At 38.5% G+C, this 27759-nt stretch overlaps 1 protein-coding gene across 7 annotated transcripts in view; it reads right to left on the bottom strand.

Moving 5' to 3' along the window:
- Window positions 1–10405: 10405 nt before the first annotated feature.
- PDE5A (phosphodiesterase 5A) overlaps window positions 10406–27759 on the bottom strand; it is a 158716-nt gene continuing 141362 nt past the window's right edge. For 6 of the 7 annotated variants that reach the window (XM_002717227.5, XM_008267901.4, XM_008267898.4 and 3 more), the window contains exons 19-21: window positions 18872–18946; window positions 18097–18180; window positions 10406–14565 (exon numbers count right to left, since the gene is read on the bottom strand). In XM_002717227.5, coding sequence (XP_002717273.1) covers window positions 14428–14565; window positions 18097–18180; window positions 18872–18946 — 297 coding nt within the window. In that variant the 3' untranslated portion in view covers window positions 10406–14427. The remainder of the gene's footprint in view (window positions 14566–18096; window positions 18181–18871; window positions 18947–27759) is intronic. The other variant, XR_007909494.2, reaches the window with a different exon arrangement.

Here is a 27759-nt window from a genome sequence, read left to right as displayed (position 1 = left end):
AGAATGGAAGTGGAGCAGCTGGGTCTTGAACCAGTGCCCATAAGGGATGCCAGCACTTCAAACCAGGGCATTAACCCACTGCGCCACAGTGCCAGCCCTTAATTTAATCTTTTGTAGTTGAAGTTCATAATGATTCTCTCTCAAGACTGCATAATTAGGATGTAAAAGATCATGGAAAGTACAACAAAAATAAATTTATTTTGGTGCACAAATTTTTGAAATCCATGCATTTGAAGGGTCTTGAAAAAATTTATGAAAAATTCATCTTATGGAAAAACTATGCATGGATTTCTTTGCATGAAAATAAACTTCTAGTTCCATTTTCTTATGAACTTTTTGAAGTTCCTTCAAATGTTTGCAGGTGAAGAAAGATAGTGCGGATGATGTCTGCACTGTAATCTCCATTGAGGTGTTGGTGAAATTCACAGAAACAAGCTAGAAATGACCTTTTCTCAAAGGCAATGATCCTCCTTCTTTGTCTTTTTACTTATTTATTTATTTATTTATGTTGGTCATAGTCTTCCCATGGCTCCTTTCAAAGCTGGACTGATCTCCTGGTTCCAGTAATGAATGGTGAACATTAGACCTCTAGATGTCAATTTTGCCCTTCTGAATTGCTCCTGGATGTGGATCCAGCTCATCAGGATATATTTAGATGATAAATCAGAAATAGCACCTTTGCCCTCTATTCCCAGATCCTAGGAACAAGTGGTGAATTTCCTTGTTGTTGCAGTATCTGCAACAGATAAAATGTCAGCCATGCGACATCCAGTTTGTCTTTTTTTTTCTGATAATTTCATCAGTCTGCCCTTTTGCAGTTAAGTGTTCTCCCAAGACATGATCTATGAGGAGGAGGACTGATAACAAAGCTAAGCTTTCAAGGTCCTGCTTAAGCAATTGTTGGTAATACAAAATAAGAGAAAAGTCTAGAAACCTTCATGATTACCCCAGTCTGTCCCTGTGGAAGCTCATCCCCCCTCCATGTTCTCACGTCTCTCTTCCCTATATAAATGGAATATATTATTCTTTTCTTGAGGTGGAAAAATCCAGACAATTAGTAAGAGAACAAGGTTGTAAAATGAGCTTGATGTTCAAACATTTGGAATCTCTCTAAAAGAAGTAGGATTTTAATCACTGAACCATATTTAACTACTTTCTGTGGCTCTGTCTTATTTCTCTTTAATCTTGGGATTGTAAGCAGTTAGAAGAAAAAAAGCAATATTTTGATTAGTGGTTTTCAAACTTCAGGGTGAATCAGAATAATCTGGAGGACTTAGTCAAGTGCAGAATGGTCAACCCCACCCTTCCTGATAAGATGGCCATGCTGATGCCCTGTCCATGAACTACATTTTTGAAAATTACTGATTTACATAATAAAAGCCCAATCTAATCCTTGGAGATGGAAACTATTTTGTAATGTGAAATATGCCAGATTTAATGTAGGGAAACTTCAGTTCAAGTGGTGACTCTGTGAATTATAAATGATTAAAACAACTGAATCTTTGAGGCTTAGTTTGGTCATCTGAAAATCAGGAACAAAAATAATGCCTGTGTCCCAGAATTGCTATAATGATCAGATAAAGTCACATGTGTGAATTTGGTAGACAGCAAAGCACAATCTATGTTTAACCATTATTAGAAATGCTTTCAATAATCAAGTTTTATCTACCTAGGAATAAAATCTTTTATTTTAATGCTTAGGGTTGAAAGCTTTCATCATCATAATCATTACATCATTTTAATAACTACAATAGTAGCTGTCTCCTAGTTTGGTTAGTGTACTTTCTGCCCTGACCACTTAGTACATTTTATTTGTGTCTTTCTAAAAAATCTCTTATAAAAACTCATCAAATCTGATTGATGTCAAAAATAAGAATGTCAATTGTTAAACCAACAATAGGAGTCACTATGCACTTACTCCCCATGTAAGATCTCTGTCCTTAATGTGTTGTTCTATGCGAATTAACAGTAAACTAGTATTCAAACAGTATTTTATGCTTTGTGTGTCTGTGTGGGTGAAATCTGTTGAAATCTTTCCTTAGTATATACTAAGTTGATCTTCTGTATATAAAGATAACTAAAAATGAATCTTAATGAAGAATGGGATGGGAGAGGGAGTAGGAGATGGGATGGTTTGAGGGTGGGAGGATGGTTATGGGGGGAAAACGCTATAATCCAAAAGTTGTACTTTCAAAATTTATATTCATTAAATAAAAGTTTTCTAAAAAAACTCATCAAATCATGAGTTGATATCATGAGATGATAATCTTGATTATCTTTGCTTACCTAAAAGGAGTATAATGGGAAGAATTTATATTTTTCTTGAAGACTCAGGGTAGGGTAGTCCAAGGTATGCAAGGCCCTAGATATATAAACAATTTGATTTAAAAATTTATTCCATGTGGAACATCTGTGCCATGGAGTGTTATTTGGAGGAAAAAGAAATGAACTACTAAAGTGCCAAAAGACATGGCAGAACCTTAGAGGGAAGCATCATCCTTACTAAGTGAAAGAAGCCAACCTGATAAAGCTGTATAATTACAATTATAATGATGTTCTGGAAAAGGCAAAACTGGAGACAGCAAAAGATCAATAGTTGCCATGGATTAGATGGGATAGAGGACTCAACAGGGAGAGCCCAGAGGATTTTTAGAGCAGTAATTGTTCTGTAGGGTATTACAATGGTGGATAAATGTCACCATATATTTGTCAAAGCCCATAGAAAATACAATACCAAAAGTGAACCCCAATGTAAACTATGGACTTTGTAACAAATATTATCACCAGTGTTGAAAGCAGGGAAGCTGTATGTATAGCCAGGACAGGTGTATCGGAACTCCCTGCACTTTCCACCTAATTATGCTAATCCAAAACTGCTAAAAAAAAAATAAAGCTTTTAAAAACTTCATACAAAAATGTATACAAAATTCATAAGCTTTTCAATAGAGATGGTGACTGTGGTAGAGAGAATAAGGTCCCCTAAAGATTTCCACATCCTAATTTCTTGAACCTGTGAATGTATTACCTTTCCTGGCAAAAAGGAGTTTTGCAGATGTGATTAGGGTGGGATTTTTGAGACGGGAAGATCACCCTGGATTATCTGGGTGGGTGCAATGTAATTACAAGGGTCCTTTTAAGAATGAATCAGGGAGACCATGTCAAAACAGATGTGATGAAAGCAGAGGTCATACTCAACACACAAACCCAAACACATACACACAGACACACAAGGGGACAGGGACAGGATTAGAGAGAGAAACAGAGAGGGGTATGAAGATGTTGTACTGTTAGCTTTGAAGATGGAGGAAGGGGTCATGATCCAAGCAAGGCAGGCATCTTCTAAAAGCTCAGCAAAAGTGAAGAAACGGCCTCTGGAAGGAATGCAGCCTTGCCAACTCATTTTAGACTTTGACCTTCTTAACTGTAAGATAATAGAGTTGTGTTCTTTCAAGCCAATATTTCTGTGGTAATTTGTTACACTGGCAATAGGCAGCTAATCTGATTTTCAGTGGAAATTTAGAAAAATGGGTAGAGATGAAGTTTTTAAATATTTCATTGTCCAATTAGTGCATGCGCAAATCAGTTCACCTTGATAATAATGTCTTGTCAAGGTACCATCTCTTGTCAGGTACCAGAAACAGTCTGCTTGTGTTTTTTTTAAATTGTTTAATGTGTTCCTCCTCCTTTATTTCATATAACTCACTGAGCTGAAAAAAAAAAAAAAGCAAGCAGTACTCCTATACTGACAATGCTGTGGCTTGTTAGAACCTGTGTATGAAAATAAAATAAACCTTCTTGCCTTTGCAGTTCCCTTGTTGATCTGTGTTGATCTATGTTGGTTATATTATGACTCATGGTGTTTCTTCACCCCATTTGCTGCCTGTGAATACTGACTCCCAGTGACTCAGAGTTATTGTGCTTTGTTGATGATGATCCCAAATGCAAATCTTCCACAGAAGAGGCAGAAAAGAAATGGGAATTGTGATTTTTGGTTCTGTTAAATTCACTTTTCAAAATTCTATAAAGAATACATAAACACCATGCCTTTCTTTTTTTTTTTTTTTTTTTTTATCTTTTATTTAATGAATATAAATTTCCAAAGTACGTCTCATGGGTTACAATGGCTTTCCCCCCCATACCGTCCCTCCCACCCACCACCCTCCCCTTTCCCACTCCCTCTCCCCTTCCATTCACATCAAGATTCATTTTCGATTATCTTAGTATACAGAAGATCAGCTTAGTATACCTTAAGTAAGGATTTCAACAGTTTGTTCCCACACAGAAACATAAAGTGAAAAATAATAGATGATTTTTTTTTAAATGATGATGAAATCAGATCAGACCTATTGTCATGTTTAATCCCAGTGAGAGTCAAGTTGGGAATTGATAGTTTCTTTTTTTTTTTTTTTTTTAACAGAAGATCAGTTTAGTGTACATTAAGTAAAGATTTCAACAGTTTGCACCCCCATAGAAACACAAAGTGAAATATACTGTTTGAGTACTCGTTATAGCATTAAGCCTCAGTGTACAGCACATTAAGGACAGAGATCCTACATGAGGAGTAAGTGCACAGTGACTCCTGTTGTTGACTTTACAAATTGACACTCCTGTTTAATCACGCTTTCCTTGAGCACTGTAGGTCATATTGATTGCATTTCTCTACTGGGGATTCCTTCAGTGTTGATTCCATCCCTGCCTCCCCCTCACAGTCACCCACAGGGAGGAGCGGTGAATAGGAAGAATGTTCTCATTGGCACAAAGAATGTCTGTCCCTTGTGTGGTGCAGCTTACGACAGCTCAGAAAAGCACAGATTTACCATGTTGATCAGATACAGGAGAGGGTACTGATTGGAGACGTCCATTGGTATTGTCAAGCAACTGTTTAGAAAATTAGACAAAAAAAAAAAAAAAAAAGGTAGACAAAGCCATGCCCAGAAACCTTTGTGATATTAGTTGGTGTGGAGCTTTATGGAGAGGGTAGTGTTAGGAAAATGGTGCAGTTTTATCTATGGTGCAATCTACACCGATTTACATCCTATGCCCTGGCTACCACCGCCATTGCTGGAAGCCAGAAGGCCACATGGCCCAACCACCGGTGTCAAGCTCTACCCCCATCCTAATGGGATTCGCTGCTCCTGCTTCCCTGCCCGCCCTCCGGCAAAGTTTTAAGTTTTAAAAGGGCCTGTTCCTGAACATGTGGCTCTCTTTGCTCTTCTCTCTCTTGGCTTCTCTCTTCTCTCCTGTTCTCTGCTCTCTCCTGCTCACTCTTCTCTCCTCGCTAGCTCCTCTCCTTTGTCTCTCTCTCTCTTATACTCTCCTTCTCTCCCTTTTTCCTTCTTTGCCCCTTCCCTCCACCCTGCTGGGTTTCCCCAATAAACCCTTTCCCTTACTCCAGTGTTTGGTTTGTTTTGTGAGGGCCTAACAGGTAGTACAAGTAAAGTATTTGGAGACAATGTTTAGGATGGAGAACATGTTGTGGCTACATGGGTTTACTTTCCTTTTTAAAATATTTTGTTTATTTATTTGAGAGGTAGAGTTATAGAGAGAGGGAGAGACAGAAAGAAAGGGTCTCTATCCGCTAGTTCACTCCCCAAATGGCTGCAAAGGCTGGAGCTGGGCCTATCTGAAACCAGGATCCAGGAGCTTCTTCCAGGTTTCCTACATGTTTGCAGGGGGCCCAAGAACTTGGGCCATATTCTACTGCTTCCCCAGAGAGCTGGATTGGAAAGGGAGCAGCTGGGACTAGAACCAGCAGCCATATGGGATGCTGGCACTGCACGTGAAGGCCAAGCCACTGTGCCACAGCACTGGCCTCCCTCCATAGGTTTACTTTGATTCCCTGTTTCAACTCCTGCCCCTTCCATAGGCTAGACCTTGAGACAGCTCTTGTACCCAGACACACCTAGGATTTCCAGCTTGCTCTGGATCAGGTTATAAAGTCAAGGAAAAGAAACAAATCCCCAGCATTTACTGCTTTGTTAGATTAATGTCACCCATTTAAGGAACATGGACCCAAACAGATGTCCAACTGAGTAGGTTAGAGGTAGATCAAGAATCTGGAATGTCACTTCAGAGAGGATCCTCCACATGGTAACAAAGGAGTGAGGAGTCAGTGATTGTCACCAGTCTCAATCAAATGTTTCTGTAGTTTAAATTATTGGGAGATCCATTTTATCCTTTAGTTTTATGACTTCTAACTTTACATTGTGAATTGTATCATGTGTTTTGCAGCCATGAATTATGACTTTGTCTTTAGTGTTATAAAACTGATGAAAACTGAAGGATTTGTTTGAGGGTGTGTTCTTTCCAAAGATATTTTGTCTTTGCTTTTACCAGGTGTCAGGAGATATTGCTAGCCTAAGATTTTTTGTGTGTGCTTATAATTTAATGTAGGAGTCCTAGGTCATGTTCAGACCCCAAATTGGCATGACTCTGAACACAGACCCAATGTTATACCTTTCTCCTTTTTTTTTTTAAAGATTTATTTATTTGAAAGACAGAGTTACAGAGAGAGGTAGACACACAGAGAGAGGTCTTTTATCTGCTGGTTCACTCCCCAAATGGCCACAACGGCCGGAGCTGTGCCGATCCGTAGCCAGGAGCCAGGAGCTTCTTATGGGTCTCCCACGTGGGTGCAGGGGCCTAAGGACTTGGGCCATCTTCCACTGCTTTCCCAGGCCATAGCAGAGAGCTGGATCAGAAGTGGAGCAGCTGGGACTAGAACCGGCGTCCATGTGGGATGCTGTCACTGCAGGCCAGGGCTTTAACCTGCTGCACCACAGTGCTGGCCCCATGTTATACATTTTTTCAAAACCACATTCTGGATTAAGAAATATGCTTTCCTGGGGCCGGCGCTGTGGCCCATATGGGCGCCGGTTCAAGACCCACCTGCTCCACTTCCCATCCAGCTCTCTTCTATGGCCTGGGAAAGCAGTAGAAGATGGCCCAGGTCCTTGGGTCCCTGTTCTTGCATGGGAAACCAGGAGGAAGCTCCTGGCTCCTGGCTTCGGATCAGCATAGCTCCGGCTTTTGCGGCCATCTGGGGAGTGAACCAGGGGATGAAAGACCTCTCTCTCTCTCTCTCTCTCTCTCCCTCTCCCTCTCCCTCTCCCTCTCCCTCTCCCTTTCTTTCTTTTCACTCTCTGCCTCTCCTCTCTCTGTGTAACTGTGACTTTCAAATAAACAAATCTTTAAAAAAAAAGAAATATGTTTTCCTATGAATCTGAGTGGATTCTCCCCCAACTCTGCCATGTATGTTTACTGAAGACATAGCTGTTTGGAGGTGTCAGCCTTGCTTAGAGAGCCATTCCCCTAAAGGCTTCAAAGGTTTCAAGCTTATGTTATCTGCTTGGATAAGCATTAAACCCCCTTTATGATAGAGATCTGCCAGTATTCCCAGATCTGACAGCATCAGATCATATCACATGTTTACTGCTTGGAGTTTTATTTGCCTTTTGGCCTCTTGGGATTTTCTTTTCCCAAGAGTTGAACCATGGGCTTAAAGGTCATTTGGTTCATTTAGTAAAACATTTATAAGTACTTAAGTTTAATATTTATACTTTATAAAATATTTTTAATATCATACGTAACAATGATAACATGGAAATACTTAAATATGTGGTGGGAAGGCCTTTCAAGTTCTCTAGTTAGCTACTTTTTGGTGGTCACACATGCTATTTCTTCTGCCTGGAATATTCTGTTGCACTTAGCTAAATCAGATGGCACACCTTTCAGGAAACCAGCTATGACCCTCAAGTTTGAATTGAGTACCCTCCACTGTGCACCCTGAGTGTGTAGAGATAACTATGTCTGTCCTTGTGTGTGTCCTCCACTGAAATAGAAGTTCTGTTTAGTTAACCTCAATCTGACACTTTACTAGAAATCCATTATTTGTGAATTAATGAATGAATGTCTTCTTTTGACCTGTTTCTTATTTTTTTTTTATGTGAATCTAGTCATCTCCACAAGATTGTTGGCCTCTGCCTTTATGAGTTGTCCTTGGCGCCTTGCAATAAAAACTCCCACTGGGAGAAAGTTCACAATGGTTACCAATTTGTTAACGAAAGCCTGGAAACTGACTTGTTTCTCACAGTAGAAACAGAAATACTTTTTCTAAAAAATTGCTTTATTATTCAGTTTCAGTTTTGATCTTAAATGTCACCTCTTGTTCAACTGAGAATTTCTAAAAATCCATAAGCTGTATTGATTTTTCTATTGCTCTTTGCTAGAATCACTTTCTCCTTTCTTTACCAAAAATTCAATTTTATGTTGTTAGAAAGGATGGAAGTGAAAGAAGTCTGTTCTTTCACTCAATAATTGTGGGGAGCAACTCTGACTAGACTAAGTTACTGGAATTAAGACTTATTCTATGCATCTGCTCTCCCACAATATGGCGCTGAGAAGGAAGTAAACAACTTTTACACAGCTGCCTCCAGTTCGACCAGTAACCTGCAGGAGCTGATCCTGCTTCTGATTGGAGGAGAGCAGCTTACTCGGCGTGTGGGTAGCAGAGTTGGGATTGGTGGAAGAGGACTATAAAGGAGGAGAGAGACACCATGCACCAGGAACATCTAAGAGGAACATCCGAGCAGCCCTCGAGAGAGCCAGCCGGCAGTGTGCCACTCCCCCGTGGAAGTGGGAAAAGTGGCAGGGGGCACCGCCCTTCCACGGAGGTGGAAGGGATGGCAGCCAACTCGGGAAGGACCAGCAGCAAACCCGGGGAGGGCTGAGCAGACAAAAGAACAGCGCAGGGTTCTGTGTCGTTCCTCCGTGAATAGGGGGAGCGACAAATAATCATTTTTTGAGTACCTGAAAACTAAGAAAGAATGCAAGATGCTGGTAGCTTATGAAGGCTGTGTGAATCAGGTGAATTCTTGGGGCAAGGAGAATTGAGGACATCTGCAGGTCTACAGGGTAGACCGAGAGTAGATAGAGGCCAGCAGCTTCAAGAAATGGAGAGGACAACAATGGCACAATCCTGTCTTCATCTCCCTGGGGGAATATGGTTTATTTAGTAGCTATGTCTACCAGCTTCTCTGGAGAGAGACAGTAGGTTTAGCTGATACAAAGTTGTAGTTGACTATATTTTATGCCTTTCCTCTTGAGGTAGGCGGATCAGTGAGACTTAAGAATTCCTGACTTTCAGAGCGGTAGTTAGAGAAGTAGGGAGCTTGTTTCTTAGAGGAAAATGCTGATTAGTGTCAGATAAAGCCTAGGATTTCTTCAATAGGGTATGTAAGAGGTTATAATAGTGACATGGAATGAAAATGTGAGCTGTGGCCCTTCTGGCAATTCATAAAGTGTCTATTACAGTTGAAAACTATTAATTCATGTTTATTGTCTGAGAAAATATATGGGTCCACAGGTAATTCATACAGTGTCTATTACAGCTGTGGCTGGCGCACCGAGCTGATCCAATGGCAGGAGCCAGGTACATTATTGTCAAAAAATCCATAAATAGTTCATTCCCCCCTACTTTTTGCTTTATCTTAAATTCTCTATGGATTTTTTCTCCAGTTATTTTTCTTTAGCTAATAAACATCTTTAAAAAAGCATTTTTATTCATTCTTTATGGCCAGTAAGGAGTACTTTTTAAAATTTGGCTGAAACTCTGGTGTTCTCTGGTGGGCAGAACATCTAAAGTTCTGTTTCACATGAGGTTTTACTTTGCTTTTCCCCTTAGCTTTGTGTGGACATAACCTAGATATTCTGCCCCACACGAAGAGGGCTTTCTAGTGGCAAAATAGCAAAATCACAAATTCTGCATTTAATCACCCCTCCATGCTTGTAGTCCTGTAGCGTGAAGACGTGGCAGGGTCTGGGAGTCTGGGCAGGCATAATATTAGCTATTCCCAGATGAACTCAATTAAGGAATGCTAACCATAAAACCCAAACAAAACTACACGTGCAGTGTAAGGGAATTCTGGTGTCTACTGTTCCTACATAGTCCATGTGATCCAGTAAGAATGGATTTGGGACCTTTAAAATTCAAAAAGAGAACTAATTGAAATAAATACCTGCTTTGAAACTAGGCAAATCTGGGCCTAAATCCAGCCCATGCCATTTGGCAACTATTTAACTCGTAAGCCTAGCTCCTCACATACCAGGAGGCTGGTAATAGTCACTTCCACAGAGCTGTTATGGACTTGAAGTGAGAAGGAGGATGGAAAATGTTGCCCTCCAGCTGGTAGTAAAGGTATTAATAAAAGCAAGACTATTACTGAGAGGAATCTAGACTAAGGAAAAGATTTTATTAAACCATGTTTTGCTTCAGCAAATAAGGCCATAGGTTAGCTAGTCTCTTAAAGTCTCTTAAAGTACTGGGCCTCTTCTCCCTGCCTAAAACCCACAGTGACCACCCTTAAAATTCACAGCCCCTGACTAGTAATCACACAATATTCATACCTACTTGTTCATTCTTTTTATTTTTACAAAGCATGAAAACATGAGGGAACAACTGACAGGTGAAAAGTTTGCACAAAGGAAAATCATTGTCTCATGATACTACAGGATCGGAGGTGGGTGAGTGTTCCTGGAAAGCAGTTTTGTCATAGAGGAGTCATCCGCAATAATTCTCACGGTGAAGGAGAAGAAGAAAAGAAATCAACATTCACAATGACTTAAAATGACTTAAAAGTTAAACATAATATACATAGTAACTCCTTTATCCTAGTATAAAAATAGTGCCAGAAACTATATATTTGTTCAAATATATTGAAAAGGTATAAGAATACAAATAGATATTAACAGTGGCTACTGATGGTCCATAAGGTTTTTTTAAACTGTAATAGAAATTTATATTTTCAACTATTTACAGTGCTTCCAACAACATTCATGAGGACATGTTTACACAGGGTTTTGTTAAGGATATGAAGGGCAAGGTGAGCTTTAATACTTTCTTCTTCGCTCCCTTTGGTAGAGCAGAAGGGGTCCAAAACTACACAGTTTTCTGGTGCAGGAGAACTCTGTGTAATCTCTATCTGGCTATAAAGTGTTCTTTAAGCAACCAACAGGTTAAGTGATTTGTATTTGAAAGAAGGCTGGATGTTTGCTGATAGATTATTAATGAATTTTAAGTAAAGAAAATGGACAATACATGTTAAGAGAATAAAAGTCATATATTGTGTCCCATGTTTTGGTGTCAAACTGGCAGGATTGGAAACTGTTACATCCGTTACCTGGCATGTCCTGCATAGGCTGTGAGCTCCCTGAGGTCGCTGCTCTGGCTCTGTGGCTGAGCACAGTACCTAACCTGTGGCTGGTGCTCTCTTAGAGGTGAACTGATGCATGACCGATACTAATTCAACTGTGCCACCTTAGTTTAGCTACAGTTGTCCATATCTCGTCTCCCCACCCTCCCATTTCAAATCAATCTTGTGAAAACAAAAACAAACCAAATTGCTTGTGATGGCCTATTACATTTCATCATCATTCTGGGTTTCTACCTTGGGCAAGGTACTCAAGGAGCTCTAAACCTCACACTCACTAGTCATCTGCATGGGAAGCTGAATTTTGTGTTTTCTTCAATCTTGGAAATGCAACAAGACATGACACACAGCACTGGATGAGTTGCTCCCTAACCCACTCTTTTATTTCATACAGTCATCTCAGGGCACCATAGGGCATACAAAATAGCTGCCTTCTGTGACATCTTCCTTGAAGACAAAGGCTTTGCCCAAACCTTATTCTTCCAGTGCCCAACTTGTTCAGGCACACATAGGTTAAGTGACTTACACAAGTTCACACATGACTGTGATTGGTCAAGACCGTTCCTGTGAAAAACATAAGGCCAGGCAATTTTACAGACTTTTTTTTACCAGGTTAGTAAAATAGTGAGGACTTTTTTGGCTGAGAATTGAAATGAAATAGAATCATGTTACTGTGCTATAGCTAAACAAACATCCTGAGCCAAGAATAACTTCTTGCAGGTTGTGGGTAATATAAATATAGGGTAAGGTGAGGGAGGATTATATGTATTATTTTCCAACTTGAGAAGATACTATAAAGGAAATATTCATATAAGAACAAAAATTTTAATTTGTGTATATGTACCACAGATAATAATCCATGTATGGAATGATTTTACTACAAACTAAAAATTATTTGAGCCATTCAAAGTGCTATTCTTCTATATGAACTAAAATATCCAATAATAACATAAAAAGGGCATGATACTACCTAACTTCTTTTAATGTCTAAGTAGTGAAGTAAAGTAAACCATTAACCAAAGGCACACCAAACAATTTCTAATCTAAGTATGTCTTCTTGTTAAATGACACACATGCAGATACTCCAACTCCATCTACCATGTCTTTTTAAAAAAAAAAGTGACATACCTTAGAGGGGTCTAAATAAACTGTTAAAGTATATGACTACATACTTTAGCATAACTGCTAAATTACAATGTGTGTGATAAAAAGAGGTTTATTAAAGATTATGGTTCCTTAAACAATTTTCCTAAACTAAGGAATTATATATGCGTGCATAGGTGTATATCAGTAAATAGATATGACTGTTACTTTAGTGACATTCTGTGTAATTTACACACCAGTGCCACCAAGAGGCCACCTTGCAGATTTCATCAATATGACATGAAATAAAAATAGCACTCTGAAAATATAAGTGTTACAATGATAATGTATAAAGCATTAAAGAATTGATAAATTCCTAGATTGTCCTTTACTAAAATAAAGTACTGTCAATATAATTTGTTTTGCTGTCTTTTTAAACCTGAATGATACAACAAGAAAGCCATATCACTTCAAGATATGTGTGTTTGTATGTGTGTGTTTGAGTACATATATATATATATATATACTCAGAATTTCAAAAACTTAATAAGTATGTTGAATTTTAGGCAGTTTAGGGGATGAAGGAAATGGATGACAAATGTACTTTTGTGAAAGGTCTCTGAGAATGCTATCATATTGCCATGAGATTTTCTACCCAAATTGGCAATACTCAGATCAAATACCTTTTCTTTGGGGAGTGGGGGGATTAAAGTTAACAAATCAAATCTCTCTCTTGCTGCTCTTCCCACATGCAAACATTTCTGTATATTTGGAGCAGATTTTCCTTTCCTAAACCAGATGCTCATTTCACCATCTACTTCTCCAATGCTGAATAAATGTGTAGTCAAGAGCTCACACAAACAGTGGTAACCTACTTAAATGAACTCAAATCCTGAGAAAGCAATGTTAACTGTACTAAAAGCTATGGGAAGGAAATAACACCAATTACATACTAAGGGTCAGTATTTAGGGTACACACTCATACTTCTATCCGTGATCCTGAATTGATTCATCTGATAAACCAAAATATGGCTATTTCTCGATTATAATACTTCCAAGTTTTATTCAGGCATAAAGTATCTTATCTTACTGTTCTCTCAAATTCATTTATGGTCTGAGTATTGGCAATACCCTTTTATTCATTATAATTGGAATTTTTCTATAAACTTCACTTGACAGAGAATAAAAAGACTCACTTTGTACTTTCTCATTTATAGTCATGTCTCACTCCAGGTCAGTGTTCCAATGATCACATCTCACTTTTCCATTGAGATGTAAACTGCTGACTTGCAAGTTGTGGTTTCTAAGAAGATGGAAGATGAGAAAATTATTTTTTAAAAGCTCCATATTCAAAACACTGGCTCTCAGAAGGATCTTCCAACAGAACATTTTGCTGACAAACACCATGGCCATTCCATTTCTGGATCACACTCATCCCTCAAGAAGTCAGGGACTAGATCATCTCTTCTGGTTTCCCCTGCTTTACGTAAGACTGATGAACTTGAAGTGATTTGGATAGATGTGCTACACTAAAATAACATTTTCAGCTTTTTCTTTCACAAAAATAGCAAATTAAATAAAACATTTTCTTTACAATACTGTCTCATATTACTTTTCATTAGTTTCACAGTGCCTTAACTTTTTGTTAAGACATTGTTGACAAATACATATTTTTTCCTTAAAATCCACTCAGCCAATTTTTTTATGTTAATGAAGGCTTTAAATGTCACAGAACACATTCAAGTTACTCCTAACCTACTTTTGAGAAAGGAAAGATTCCAGACATTCTTGAAAGGCTGGTAATTCACAAAACACAGAAACCAATTATTTAAAATCCCTATGCAAAAAACAACCTCAGCGAAAGAAAGCCTTGCACCCTGCAATACACAAAATATCAGAGTTCTTGTGAATAGGCTAAGTGCGGGTGTCATTGATCATCTCATTTCAGTGGTATAAAACAAATATACAGAGATAGGTAATAGTCTAAAACATTTCATGCTATACTCTCAAAAGTTGTGCAAAAATAAAAATATAGCAGTGGTAAAATATAAACCAAATCTGTACAGTGCATAGGGAAAGTAGGCGTAATACAGAATAACCATCTCTGTAAACTTCAACTCTGCGTGAAACCTGCCACTCAGTTCCGCTTGGCCTGGTTGCTTTCCCCGTTAATCAGCATCTTCTCCTGCTGTTCTGCAAGAGCCTGCCATTTTTGCCTGTTTTTTCTGCAGCCATCCAGCAAAGGGAAACAGTCTTCGGATACATGGGTCAAAGCCTAAGGAAAGAAAAAGAAAGCAAACTTCTAGGGGGACGCCGGGAAACAAGGCTTGTCACAAAGGCATCCCACACTCATTTCATGAACAGACCCACTGTTGGAGTTTTCAAAAGCCATTGGAGCACATAGGCAGATCACTCACAAACAATCCCTCTTAAGCTGAACAGATAAGAAGTATGTGCTGAGAGAGCAAACACGCACATTCCCAAATAACATCACTGGGCAATGAGACCAGGTCTGTGTGGAATCTGCTTTTCAGAAAAAATAATACATTTTGTTTCTAGGTACTATACTCTCCCTAACTGTAACTGTACAAGGAGATGCTTTTGTGTTTTTCTGTAAAATGTATTTATGCAGGTTTTTACCCTTGTGGCATTATTATTTATCAACTGTGGTGCCATAAACATTTAGTTGCAAGAATCTCATTGCAGCTTTCTTTGTAACATAGAAACATTGAAAAAAACAAATACTTAATAACAGGGTTAGGTATATTACTGTTCTGTAGCCACTAAGAGTGCCATAGAAACACACTTTGACATACATATGAATATTATGGATTATAAAACAATTTTTATTAAGTGAAAAGAATATGAACATTTCATAAACTACATAAAGAAATGTATCAGTAATTATCTCTACGTGGTGGGATTATATGCGATTTGATCTTTTTTTCTTAGTATTTTCATTTTTCTACAATGAGAACATGCTACTTCTGTAATATGGTAAAAACATACTAATGTCACATAGAATTATAAAATAAATCCTTGTAGATATATGAAAGATAGAAAGGTAGAATCTATAATAGGTGATCTGATTACTATTTTGACCATTTTACAGGGATGGGGAAAGTCAAAAGAGTCATTATTATTTTCAACAGAGGAACACTTTATCCAGTAGATAAGGAAAGCATCTGCTATGGAAAAAACAAGATGTTCAAGCATGTTTGAAACCCTGCCATGAGGAAGGACCTTGTAAACAGAAGTAAACAAGTAGAATCTGAACAAAGGTGGGAGACAGTGGTGGGAGGCAAAACACTCGGTCTTTTTTCCCTCTGTATTTCTTTTTGTGAGTCTCCTGTCCTTTCCTCCTCTTTTTCTTCTTCATCAGCCACAGCTTCCTTATCAAATTCTTTTGATGGCTTGCACCCAAGATTAGTGGTGAGAACTGCACTGTAGATCTTGTTTTCACATTAACTACTTGTTTGGGGCAAACATTCCATCATCCTGGTAGATAAACTTTACTAATTCAATTACTGAATCTATGAAATGTCTACATTAGAAAATTTCTAGGTCTTGACATTTTATGATAGCTTAAAGATAAATATTGTTTCCTCAAATAGTTAAAACAATTCCTTTCTTAAATTTTTAAGACAATGGGGCTGACACTGTGGCATAGTGGGCTAACTCTCTGCCTGCAGGGCCAGCATCCCAAATGGGCACACCAGTTCATGTCTCCACTGCTCCTCTTCTGATCCATCTCTCCTATGACCTGGGAAAGCAGTAGAAGATGGCCCAAGTGTTTGGGCTTCTGCACCCATATGGGAGACTTGGAAGAAGCTCCTGGCTCCTGACTTCAGATTGGCCCAGCTCCGGCTGTTGTGGATATTTGGGGAGTGAACAAACAGGATGGAAGACCTTTCTCTCTGTCTCTCTCCTCCGTCTCTCCATAACTCTACCTCTCAAATAAACAAAATCTTTAAAAACAAATTTTTAAGATGAGACAGCATCTACCTTCTGTACTTGGGTCATAAACATCCAAACTAGTAAATTTATGTTTCAGGGAGAATCTATTTGTCTTAGAATCCTCTCTCCCCAAAAAACCTCCATCAGAAGCCAAGTTAGTAATATATGGAAAAGGAAGCCTGCAATATTCTTCTAGCCACCTCTTTCTAATTCCTATAGATATCTACATGGCAATATTAAATCTGCATGAAAACAGTGAGAAATAGTTGGATAATTATTTTTTCCAAATAAGGAAATAAATAAAAATAAAGACTGACTAAAGGCTAAAATGTAAATTTAAAAAGAGTATGCTATGACTGTCAAAGAACAATTTATTATTTTATTCCTTTTAGTATTTTTTTGTTCTACTTAATACCATTGGTTGAACTCTTCAATTAACATACAATTATTCTTAGACATTTAAATTTAACTGAAAAATGATCCCTGTTAAATATAAGAGGGGGAATAAGAGAGGGAGGAGATGTATACTTCGGCACATGCTCACTTGGACGTACCCCTAATGGTAGAGCTAGATATGTGCCAGGGGATTCCAATTCAATCCCATCAAGGCGTCATGTACCAATGCCATCTTACTAGTCAAAGTGATCAGTTTCAGTTCATAATTGATCATAATGATAGGATTAAGTGTCAAAGGGATCACATAAACAAGACTAGTGCCTGCTAATACTAACTGATAGAATTAAAAAGGAGAGAAAGATCCAACATGGGAAGTGGGAAAAACAGCAGACTCATAGAATGTCCTAAATAGCACTCTGGCCTCAAAATCAGCCTTTAAGGCATTTGGATCTGGCTGAAAAGCCCATGAGAGTATTTCAGGCATGGAAAGCCAAGACACTCTGGCAAAAAAAAAAAAACAAAACAAACAAACAAAAAAAACAACACCTAAATGAAAGATCTCTGTGAGTGAGATCCCAGTGGAAAGAATGGGCCATCAAAGAAGGAGGTACCTTTCTCTGAAGAGAGGAGAGAACTTCAACTTTGACTATGGCCTTGTCTAAATAAGATCAGAGTTGGTGAACTCAAGAGGCTTCCATAGCCTTGGCAGCTTATGACAAGAGCCTTGGGTGATTACTGACGTCATAAATAAGAGTGTCAAGTGTTAAATCAACAACAGGAGTCATTGTGCACTTACTCCTCATGTAGGATCTCTGTCCCTAATGTGTTGTACTATGTGAATTAACGGTTAAACTACTACTCCTCAAACAGTACTCTATACTTTGTGTGTCTGTGTGGGTGCAAACTGTTGAAATCTTTACTTAATAAATACTAAGAAGATCTTCTGTACATAAAGATAATTGAAAATGAATCATGGTGTGAATGGATGGGAAGAGGGAGTGGGAACTGGGATGGTTGTGGGTGGGCGGGAGGTTATGGGGGGAAAAAGCTGCTATAATCCAAAAGTTGTACTTTGGAAATTTAAATTTATTAAATAAAAGTTAAAAAAGGGTATTCTAATATAGAATATGTATAGTCTGCTTCCTTATGGGTAGCACTGTCAGATGATACTTCTTGTAATCCCCTGTATCAGTTATATGGAGGCTAATACAGAGTAGGCACTAAATAGATGATTAAACTAATTAATTTCTTGAGAAATAGTAAATATAAAATGTACTGATTGTTCAACACAAACATGTTCATTAGTAAAAGAACCAATATTTCTCAAAATTTTATTGTTTCTTGATGTAGTAGCAAAATATACACGCAGAGGGTCAGTCTCTTCAATTTCCTTTAGGCTGTAATTCATAAGACAGTCTAAGTTTAGCACATCTGTTGGTTTTGATATAAATACCTCATATAGTTGCAAGCAGATGGCATCTATGAACCCAACTTGCATACTTGGGATTTTGTTTTTCTTCTCCCTGTTCATTAGATCCTGAAAATACAAGCACAGATCTACATTTAGTTAAAGAACAAAATGTAACTTAGCTCCAAAAAGATGAAAAATCATTGGGCTAATTTAGGTCAGATTAGCAACCAAGTCCATAAAATAAAGTAAAAGATGACTTCACTTCCAGGAAAAAGTCATTCCAAAAGGCATAAGTGGTTTGAAAAGAATCTCTCCTGTATTTGGAGAGACATCCTCAATATAAAAAGGTAGTGTGTATCAAACATATTTACTCTCTATGTGCCCTTCGTTACAGTATTTCTGGGAATTTATCCTAACAAGATAATGAAGAATGGCATTGAAAAATTCAGCAGTACAGATGTTTATCACGGTGCTGTTTATGAGAGTGAACACTGCAAACATCATTACACAAAAGGAAGTGGTAAATTATGATTACATTTATTTCATGTAACCATGGTAAATACACAGAAAAACACCTGTTACATTAAAAAGCGGCTTATAATACTTCAATAGAAAAGTAAATTATAAAAAAAGTACAATATGATGACCTCTTTTGCTCTCTGTGATGATGAAAACATATCATCCTTCTTTTATGAAAAATGTTTACAAAATAAAATGAGAAATATTCCTCAGGAAGGGTTCCATAGAAGCATAAAAAGAAACTGACAATGAAAAAAATGAACTTTAATAATTCCTTCCAATAAAGTCTTATACTTACAGTGGGCTCTATATTGAGTTCTTTTCTCTCTCTGTCTCCTTGATCAAAAAATTCAGTTGCCACAAGTTCTGCTATCTGAAATAAATAACAGACTGAATTTTGGCAGTGGAAAATATATCATTCTTTAAAACTGAGATTTTTAATGAAAGTAAGAAAATCTGTCAAATCGATAATGTTCAACCACATCAATAAAAATCATAATAAAGCAGTAATGAGTAATAGATATTATATAATTATATTTCATTTGTTTCAAATGTGTAACTAATCACAAGGACAGGGTTTGTAATCTATAATTAAGCATAAAAAATGCAATTTCAACTTCACCAATAAATGGGAAAACTGTGTTCCGATCTTTATTTATAATCAATGAGATATTTATTAAGCATCTGCTTATAAAAAGTGCTGTGAAAAACACAGTACCAAATAGGCCTAAATATCGCAATTGATTTATAGGCCTTGTAAGTTTCTTTTAATATTAAGTTCTCTTCTCTTTAATTTTCTTTGCAATTTGTCGTTAGTGTTGATGAATGGATAAGGTTGTTTATCTTACTGTTTCCCAGATTCTGGAGTTTATAGATTACATTCCTATTGTGTCATTTAGTATGATTCTTTACATCCTGTATTTCTAGACACTGGTAATGAGATCTAGAGGCCAGATTAGATCAAAATTTTAATTAATTAACTAACTTTGGGAGGGACATGGCTACTCAATAGGTATGCTACATATTTCTACTGGTGGATATACAATGCTTGGTTACCTCTCTTTTTCAGCATTATCAGTTATTAATGATCTTTGCCTAAAACTGTTAATGTAGTAGCTGCAAAAATGTGATATTCAAAGCCAAAATTCTCTTTTCCTTTATTATACAACAAAAAGAAATTTTCTCATAATTATCCTAAAATATAATTCATAAAACAAAAGGAAGGAAAATGCTTGGTTTCTTTTTTTTTTAATAACTTGATTCTCAAGCATTTTCCAAATATGACTATGGAAGATTTTTAAATTAGTTTTTATTATATTGAACTCTGGAATTTAAACATACTTTATGTATTTCAGTCTTACTGATGTGCAGATTCTTCCATTTTGGCCAGTGGGTGCTCACTGAGTCAGATCCTTTGTTCTGTAGACACACTCCCACATCCTTCCTTTCTGGATTAACAAAATATTCTAGGCTTATCATGAATATTTCCAGCTCTAGAACTGAAATCAGCTATTTTTCTTGGAGCTCCAGTTTCTTTAAATTGAGGTATTTAGAAACTTCGGTCCTGGCACTAGGCTTATTTATTATTACTGGATTGATCACTATTGTTAAGTCTATTTAGGGGATGGGGCTAGAACACAACCTAAGTTCATACAATACTTCAAATTCAGATTTAGGAATACAGGATTTCTGCATAACCTCATCTGTCTTAGATCTTTCTATTCATCCTGAGAAGCCAGTTCTCAACAATATCAATGCAATTTCTTCTTTGCTTTTATTGGAGAACAATAGGGACCGAATGTCAAAGTTACCACCAATATGATTTTAAAAGTTTTTAGTTCTTTTGGAGATATGGTCAAATTGCTGTTATTATATTGCTTGTAATGCACTAGTTCCTCTTAGTATGGTGTTGCAACCAAAATCAGTTTGTTTCATTTTACTTTCAAGGTTTAGTGATTGATTTATTCAATTTTATTTTATAACTAGGAGAATTATTTACGTGGTTCTAAAATTAGATCTACAAAACAAGCACACTAAAGGAAATATTTTTTTAAACTATTACCTCAATCTTATTCTTTCCGTCTTGGAAACTATTAACTTTTTTGTGTTTAATCCTTTTTAAAATATAAGTGAACACAGACCTTTATTCATATTTCACTCTCTTAGATAAATGATAGCATACCATATACACTTTGCTCTATCTTGTTTTCACTTAAAATTATTTATCTTCCTAATAAATCCATAGCATTACAGAGACACTTATTTCTTTTTACAGTAGCATTGAGCTTATATAAATGTACTATGACTTATTCAATCAGTGCCCTCTGATGAACGTTTCGGCTGTTTCCAGTCTTTGTTATTATAAATAGCACTAAAATGAAGACCTTTGTATAGATATCTTACTATATTCTTTGGGATAAGAGTCCTAGAAATAAAGATAAATATGTGTATATGTATGTGCTTCCAAAAGGTTATTCTAGTTTGCATTCTATATTTTCCCACAGTTTATACAGCCGAATATGATGTAAAACTTTTGGATTTTTGACAATTTAATGTGTTGTCCAATGTGAAGTAATGCTATAACTAATACTGAAACAGTATTTTACACTTTGTGTTTCTGTGTGGGTGCAAACTGATGAAATCTTTACTTAATATATACTAATTCGATCTTCTGTATATAAAGATAACTGAAAATGAATCTTGATGTGAATGGAATGGGAGAGGGAGCGGGAGATGGGAGGGGTGCGAGTGGGAGGGAAATTATTGGGGGGGGGAAGCCACTGTAATCCATAAACTGTACTTTGGAAATTTATATTTACTAAATAAAAAATAAAAATTAAAAAAAATGGTTGGGAAATGATTATCTCAAAGAATTTTTTAATGAAGTATATTTTACATAGTATGATATGCATAGGTGTTAAGTATGTAGTTCAGTGCATTAACAAATATATGAAACCATGTAATGTACACTCCACCCAACATATAGATTATTTCCATCACCCAAGAAGGTGCCCTCTTGCCCCTTCCCAGTAATTCTTTTTTCTCCATTCTCCTATAACCACTGTTGAAATTTTTCTCATCATTGACTGATTGTGCTTATTTTAGAATTTCATATAAATAAAATCACAGTATATATTCTTTGATATCTGGCCTGTTTTCATTCAGCATAACATTTATGAAACTCTTCCCGTATGCCCTGTGTAGCAACAGTTTATTTTTCTTGTTAAGCTGTATTCCACCACATGAAGGAATATGCTACCAGATATACTACCATTGTCCTGTTGATACATGTCTCAGTTGCTTCTAGTGTCTTCACTTATTGCATTAATGTAGTTTTAATTTGTATTTTTTCTTATGATTGAAGATCTGAGAATGTTTTCAGATGAGTAAAGGTAATTCATTTTTTTCTATCAATTTCTATTCAAAATTTTGGCCCAGTTTTTTTCCCCTTAGGATTGTTTGTATCTTTCTTCCCTATTTTTATAAATTCTTTATATATCAGGGATATTAATTATAAGATATGTTATAAATATTTTTATCGGTTTCTCCTTATCTTTGATGTTGCTTATGTTTCTTTTTAACATAAACATTTTTACATAACCAAGTTTGTCAGTCTTTTCCTTTGTTTCTGCATCTTGAGTTAAAGTTAGAAAAGTTTTCTTCCTCCTAGATTACAGAAAAATCCACTTGTGTTTTTATCTAATACTTGTATGGTTTAATTATCTACAGTGAACTCAATATTTCACTTGAAATTTACATACGTAGAGTAGAACCAATTTTGTCTTCTTCCATCTGGTTATTCACTCTTCCCCAAAATACTTAGTAAGTATCTTTTTTCCAGATATTTAAAATGCTATCCATTATAAACCAAGTGTTCTATGAAATGCTAGATTTTCTGCTGTGTTTCATTGGTCTGCTATGAAAACCAAGCTGTTTTCTTTATAGAGACTTTATAGCATTGCTTCCATGTCTGCCACAAAACTTGCATGTTTGCTCCATATTTTCAAGATTTTCTTTGTGGGGGAGCAACTCGGACTAGACTAAGCTACTGGAATTAAGACTTATTCTATGCATCTGCTCTCCCGTAATATGGCGCTGGGAGAGGAGTAAACAACTTCTACACAGCTGCCTCCAGTTCGACCAGTAACCTGCAGGAGCTGATCCTGCTCCTGATTGGAGGAGAGCCGCGTACTCGGCGTGTGGGTAGCAGAGTTGGGATTGGTGGAAGAGAACTATAAAGGAGGAGAGAGACAACATGCATGAGGAACATCTAAAGGGAACATCCAGATAACATCTGAGCAGCCCCCGAGAGAGCTGGCCGGTGGTGTGCCGCTCCCCCGCGGAAGTGGGGAAAGTGGCAGGGGGAGCCGCACTTCCACAGAGGTGGAAGGGTCGGCAGCCAACCCGGGAAGGGCCGAGCAGACAAAAGAACAGCACAGGGTCTTGTGTCGTTCCTCCGCGAAGAGGGGGAGCGACATAATGGTGCCGTGACTCGGATAGGAAACCTAGGAGGGAAGAAGCGGGAAGAAGCGGGAAAATACCGGAGAGAGAGACTGGCAAAGAGCCTAGGGAAAAGCCGGACGGAAAAAGTGCCGGAAGAAATCTAGGGTTGAAAACGAAAGTGAAAGCTAGAAGAAACTTAGACTCGGATATGGACTGCAGGTTGAAAGTGAAAGTGAAAGCTAGAAAAAACTTAGACTCGGATACAGACTGTGGGGAGAAGCCAGGAGAAATGAGGGAGAAATATTGTTGGAAGAAAGTTAGAAAATATACCGGGTAGAAAAAAAAAATATGTTAGGGAAAATGAAGCCGCGGGGGCAGGCCGAAGCGGAGACGTAAGCTAGGTTGGGATTCGTCAAGTCAGCCCCGGGGAGCAAAAGACAGGAAGCCAAACCGAAAAGCGGAGACGTAAGCTAGGTTGGATTTCGTCAGGTTAGCCCAGGGAACTTAGACTGAAAACTAAACCAACTGATGGCGGAAACGTGAGCTAGGCTGTGATTCGCGGAAGCCGTTGAGCACAGAGAAAGCGCGCGGGGCACAAGCGGAGAGAGCGCACAGGGCGCGAGTAGATAGGAAGTGCGGGGCTGGCGCGGAGGCCGTGGTGCGGGTGCGAAGGGCACAGAGACCGCGGAGCGCGCGCAGAGCCGGGAAGCCGCGCAGATGAGAGAAGCGCAGGCTGAAGCCGCGCAGAGCCGGGAAGCCGCCGTGGGGCGAGTCGCCGAGAAGCTGCCTTGGGGTGGGTGCCGGGAAACCGCGGGCATAAGAGAAACAGAAGTATAGAAGTAAAATGAGAGAAATAGGAATGCTGGCAGATAGAAGTAAAATAGGAGAGATAGGAATGCCCGGAGATAGAGAAATAGAGAAAAATAAGGCCTCCCCACAACACGGCAATGACAGGGCTTGGATTCGGTCTGCCTGATTAGTAAGACGATAAGCACCTGTGGGCGGCTAGCAGAATATCGCTGCAGGTCACCGAAGACAGGCACGTTATCAACACCAATAAGTCTCCCCACAACATGGCAATGAGAGAGCTTGGATTTGGTCTGTCTGATTAAGGCGATAAGCACTTGCAGACAGCTCGAGCAGAGCATGCACTGTAGGGCACCGAACACAGGCACGCATCAGCGCCTAAAAACCTCCTCACAACATGGCGAGGAGAGGAGCCGGATTCGGTTTGCCTGATTGGTAGGGCTTGTAAGCACCTGTGGACAAGTCCAGCATGCAGAGCAGAGTGTGTGCTGTGGGGCACCGAAGACAGGCGCGTATCAACGCCAAAAAATAAAAAGAAAGAGGGAATTGTGGGGAGCAACTCAGACTAGACTAAGTTACTGGAATTAAGACTTATTCTATGCATCTGCTCTCCCACAATATGGCGCTGGGAGAGGAGTAAACAACTTCTACACAGCTGCCTCCAGTTCGACCAATAACCTGCAGGAGCTGATCCTGCTTCTGATTGGAGGAGAGCAGCGTACTCGGCATGTGGATAGCAGAGTTGGGATTGGTGGAAGAGAACTATAAAGGAGGAGAGAGACAACATGCACGAGGAACATCTAAAGGGAACATCTGGATAACATCTGAGCAGCCCCCAAGAGAGCCAGCCGGCGGTGTGCTGCTCCCCCGCGGAAGTGGGGAAAGTGGCAGAGGGTGCCGCCCTTCCACGGAGGTGGAAGAACCAGCAGCAAACCTGGGAAGGGCCGAGCAGACAAAAGAACAGCGCAGGGTCTTGTGTCGTTCCTCCACGAAGAGGGGGAGTGACATTTCTTGAGCATTTTTGATTCCCCTCAATCCTCCAAATGAATTTTGAAGTCAATTTGCCTGACTTTAAAACAAATATTTTTTTAACTTTTATTTAATAAAATTAAATTTCCAAAGTACAACTATTGAATTATAGCAGCTTTTCCTCCCCATAACCTCCCACCCACCTGCAACCATCCCATCTCCCACTCCCTCTCCCATCCATTCACATCAAGATTCATTTTCAATTATCTTTATATACAGAAGATCTTCTTAGTATTTACTAAGTAAAGACTTCAACAATTTGCACTCATACAGAAACACAAAGTATAAAGTACTATTTGACTACTAGTTATGTCGTTAATTCACAACACATTAAGGACAGAGATCCTACATGGGGAGTAAGTGCACAGTGACTCCTATTGTTGATTTAACAATTGACACTCTTATTTATGATGTCAGTAATCACCCGAGGCTCTTGTCATGAGCTGCCAAGGCTATGGAAGCCTCTTGAGTTTGCCAGCTCCGATTATATTTAGACAAGGCCATAGTAAAAAAAAAAAATGAAATCCGGTCATTTGCAACAAAATGGAGGAATCTGGAAAACATCATGCTAAGTGAAATAAGCCAGTCCCAAAGGGACACATATGATATGTTCTCCCTGATTGGTGATATCTAACTGAGCACCTAAAAGGAAACCTGTTGAAATGAAATGGACACTATGAGAAACAATGACTTGATCAGCCCTTGTCCTGATTGTCGAGGGACAACTTACTACTTTATTCCTTTTAGTATTTTTTTTGTTCTACTTAACACCATTGGCTGAATTCTTCAATTAACACACAATTATTCTTAGGTGTTTAAATTTAACTGAAAAGTGATCCCTGTTAAATATAAGAGTGGGAATAAGAGAGGGAGGAGATGTACAGCTTGGCATATGCTCAATCAGACTTGCCACTAATGGTGGAGTTAGAAACATGCCAGGGGATTCCAATTCAATCCCATCAAGGTAGCATGTACCAATGCCATCTCACTAGTCAAAGTGATCAGTTTCAGTTCATAATTGATCATTATAGGATTAAGAGTCAAAGGGGTCACATAAACAAGACTAGTGTCTGCTAACACTAACTGATAGAATTAATAAAGAGAGAACAATCCAACATGGTTAGTGGGATACACAGCAGTCTCATAGAATGGCAGATGTCCTAAATAGCACTCTAGCCTCAGAATCAGCCCTTAAGGCGTTTGGATCTGGCTAAAAAGTCCAAGAGAGTATTATAGGCATGGAATGCCAAGACACTGTGGCAAAAAAAAAAAAAAAAAACAAACAAAACCCTAAATAAAAGATCTCTGTGAGTGAGATCCCAGTGGAAAGAACTGGCCATCAAAGAAGGCACCTTTCTCCTAAGGGAGGAGAGAAATTCCCAAACAAATATTGATAGGATTTTTATTACAACCTAATCATCAAATATATAAATTAGCCTAGGGAGGGAGAGATAATATTATATTTGTGAGTTTTTCTTCTAAGAACATGGTGCATCTTCTTTTCATAGTAGTCTAACTTTGTGCTTTACTAATAAGGTTTCTAATCTTCTTTAAAGTTTTTTGATTTTTCCCATTTATACTTAGATATCTTATTAATATTATTTACTATTTGCAATCGTAAATAGGGCCTTCTTTTCCATTATATATTATAATTGGTTTTCTTATTTAGGTTTTTCCATTGCTTATTTTGGGTTTTCCAGATATAAATAATACTACGTACAGTAGAAATAATTTTACTCCTGGGGCTGGCACTGTGGCGCAGTGTGTTATTGCCTTGGCCTGAAGCGCCGGCATCCCATATGGGTGCTGGTTCTAATCCTGGCTGCTATTCTTCTCATCCAGCTCTCTGCTATGGCCTGGGAAAGCAGTAGATGATGGCCCAAGTCCTTGGGCCCCTGCCCCTACGTGGGAGACCCGGAAGAAGCTCCCAGCTCCTGGCTTCAGATTGGCGCAGCTCCGGCCGTTGTGGCCATCTGGGGAGTGAACCAGTGGTTGGAAGACCTCTCTCTCTGTTTCTACCTCTTTCTGTAACTCTGTTTAAAAAAAAAAAAGAAATAATTTTACTCCCTTGTTTCTAATTTCTATAACTCATATTCACTTTGACTTTTCTAATTCCATTGGTTAATACCTCCAACACAATTATTTATTTACTTTTGAAATAAGCCATATTTTAAGGAAGTGTAATTTTTTTTTTAATTTTTTTTTTTTTTTGACAGGCAGAGTGGACAGTGAGAGAGAGACAGAGAGAAAGGTCTTCCTTTTGCCGTTGGTTCACCCTCCAATGGCCGCCACGGCCGGCGCGCTGCGACCGGCGCACCGCGCTGATCCGATGGCAGGAGCCAGGAGCCAGGTGCTTTTCCTGGTCTCCCATGAGGTGCAGGGCCCAAGCACCTGGGCCATCCTCCACTGCACTCCCTGGCCACAGCAGAGGGCTGGCCTGGAAGAGGGGCAACCGGGACAGAATCCGGCGCCCCGACCGGGACTAGAACCCGGTGTGCCAGCGCCGCTAGGCGGAGGATTAGCCTAGTGAGCCGCGGCGCCGGCCAAGGAAGTGTAATTTTTTAACATGAATTGATATTGCATTTTGACAAATACTATTGCTATATTGTGGATAAGATCATATAATATTTTTCTCCGTTGTTCTGCTACCATAATGAAAACTACTCTTTATAACTGCAGTATTTAACATCATTTTGAAATCAGGTGTTGGGGTGAATGAATTAAGAAATGACAGAGATTCCAGGATGGAAGATTAGGGAATGACATACTGGGCTAGGCTAGGGATAAATAGTAAAAAGCAAAAAAAAAAAAAAAAAAAAAAAAAAAAGCCAGCGCTGCGGATCACTAGGCTAATCCTCTGCCTTACAGCGCCGGCACACCGGGTTCTAGTCCTGGTCGGGGCACTGG

The sequence above is a fragment of the Oryctolagus cuniculus genome, chromosome 8 (assembly GCF_964237555.1).
Source record: "Oryctolagus cuniculus chromosome 8, mOryCun1.1, whole genome shotgun sequence".
NCBI classification, from domain to species: domain Eukaryota; kingdom Metazoa; phylum Chordata; class Mammalia; order Lagomorpha; family Leporidae; genus Oryctolagus; species Oryctolagus cuniculus.
The sequence above is the reverse complement of the archived record's forward strand: the minus strand, read 5'-3'. Positions and strand labels throughout refer to the sequence as shown.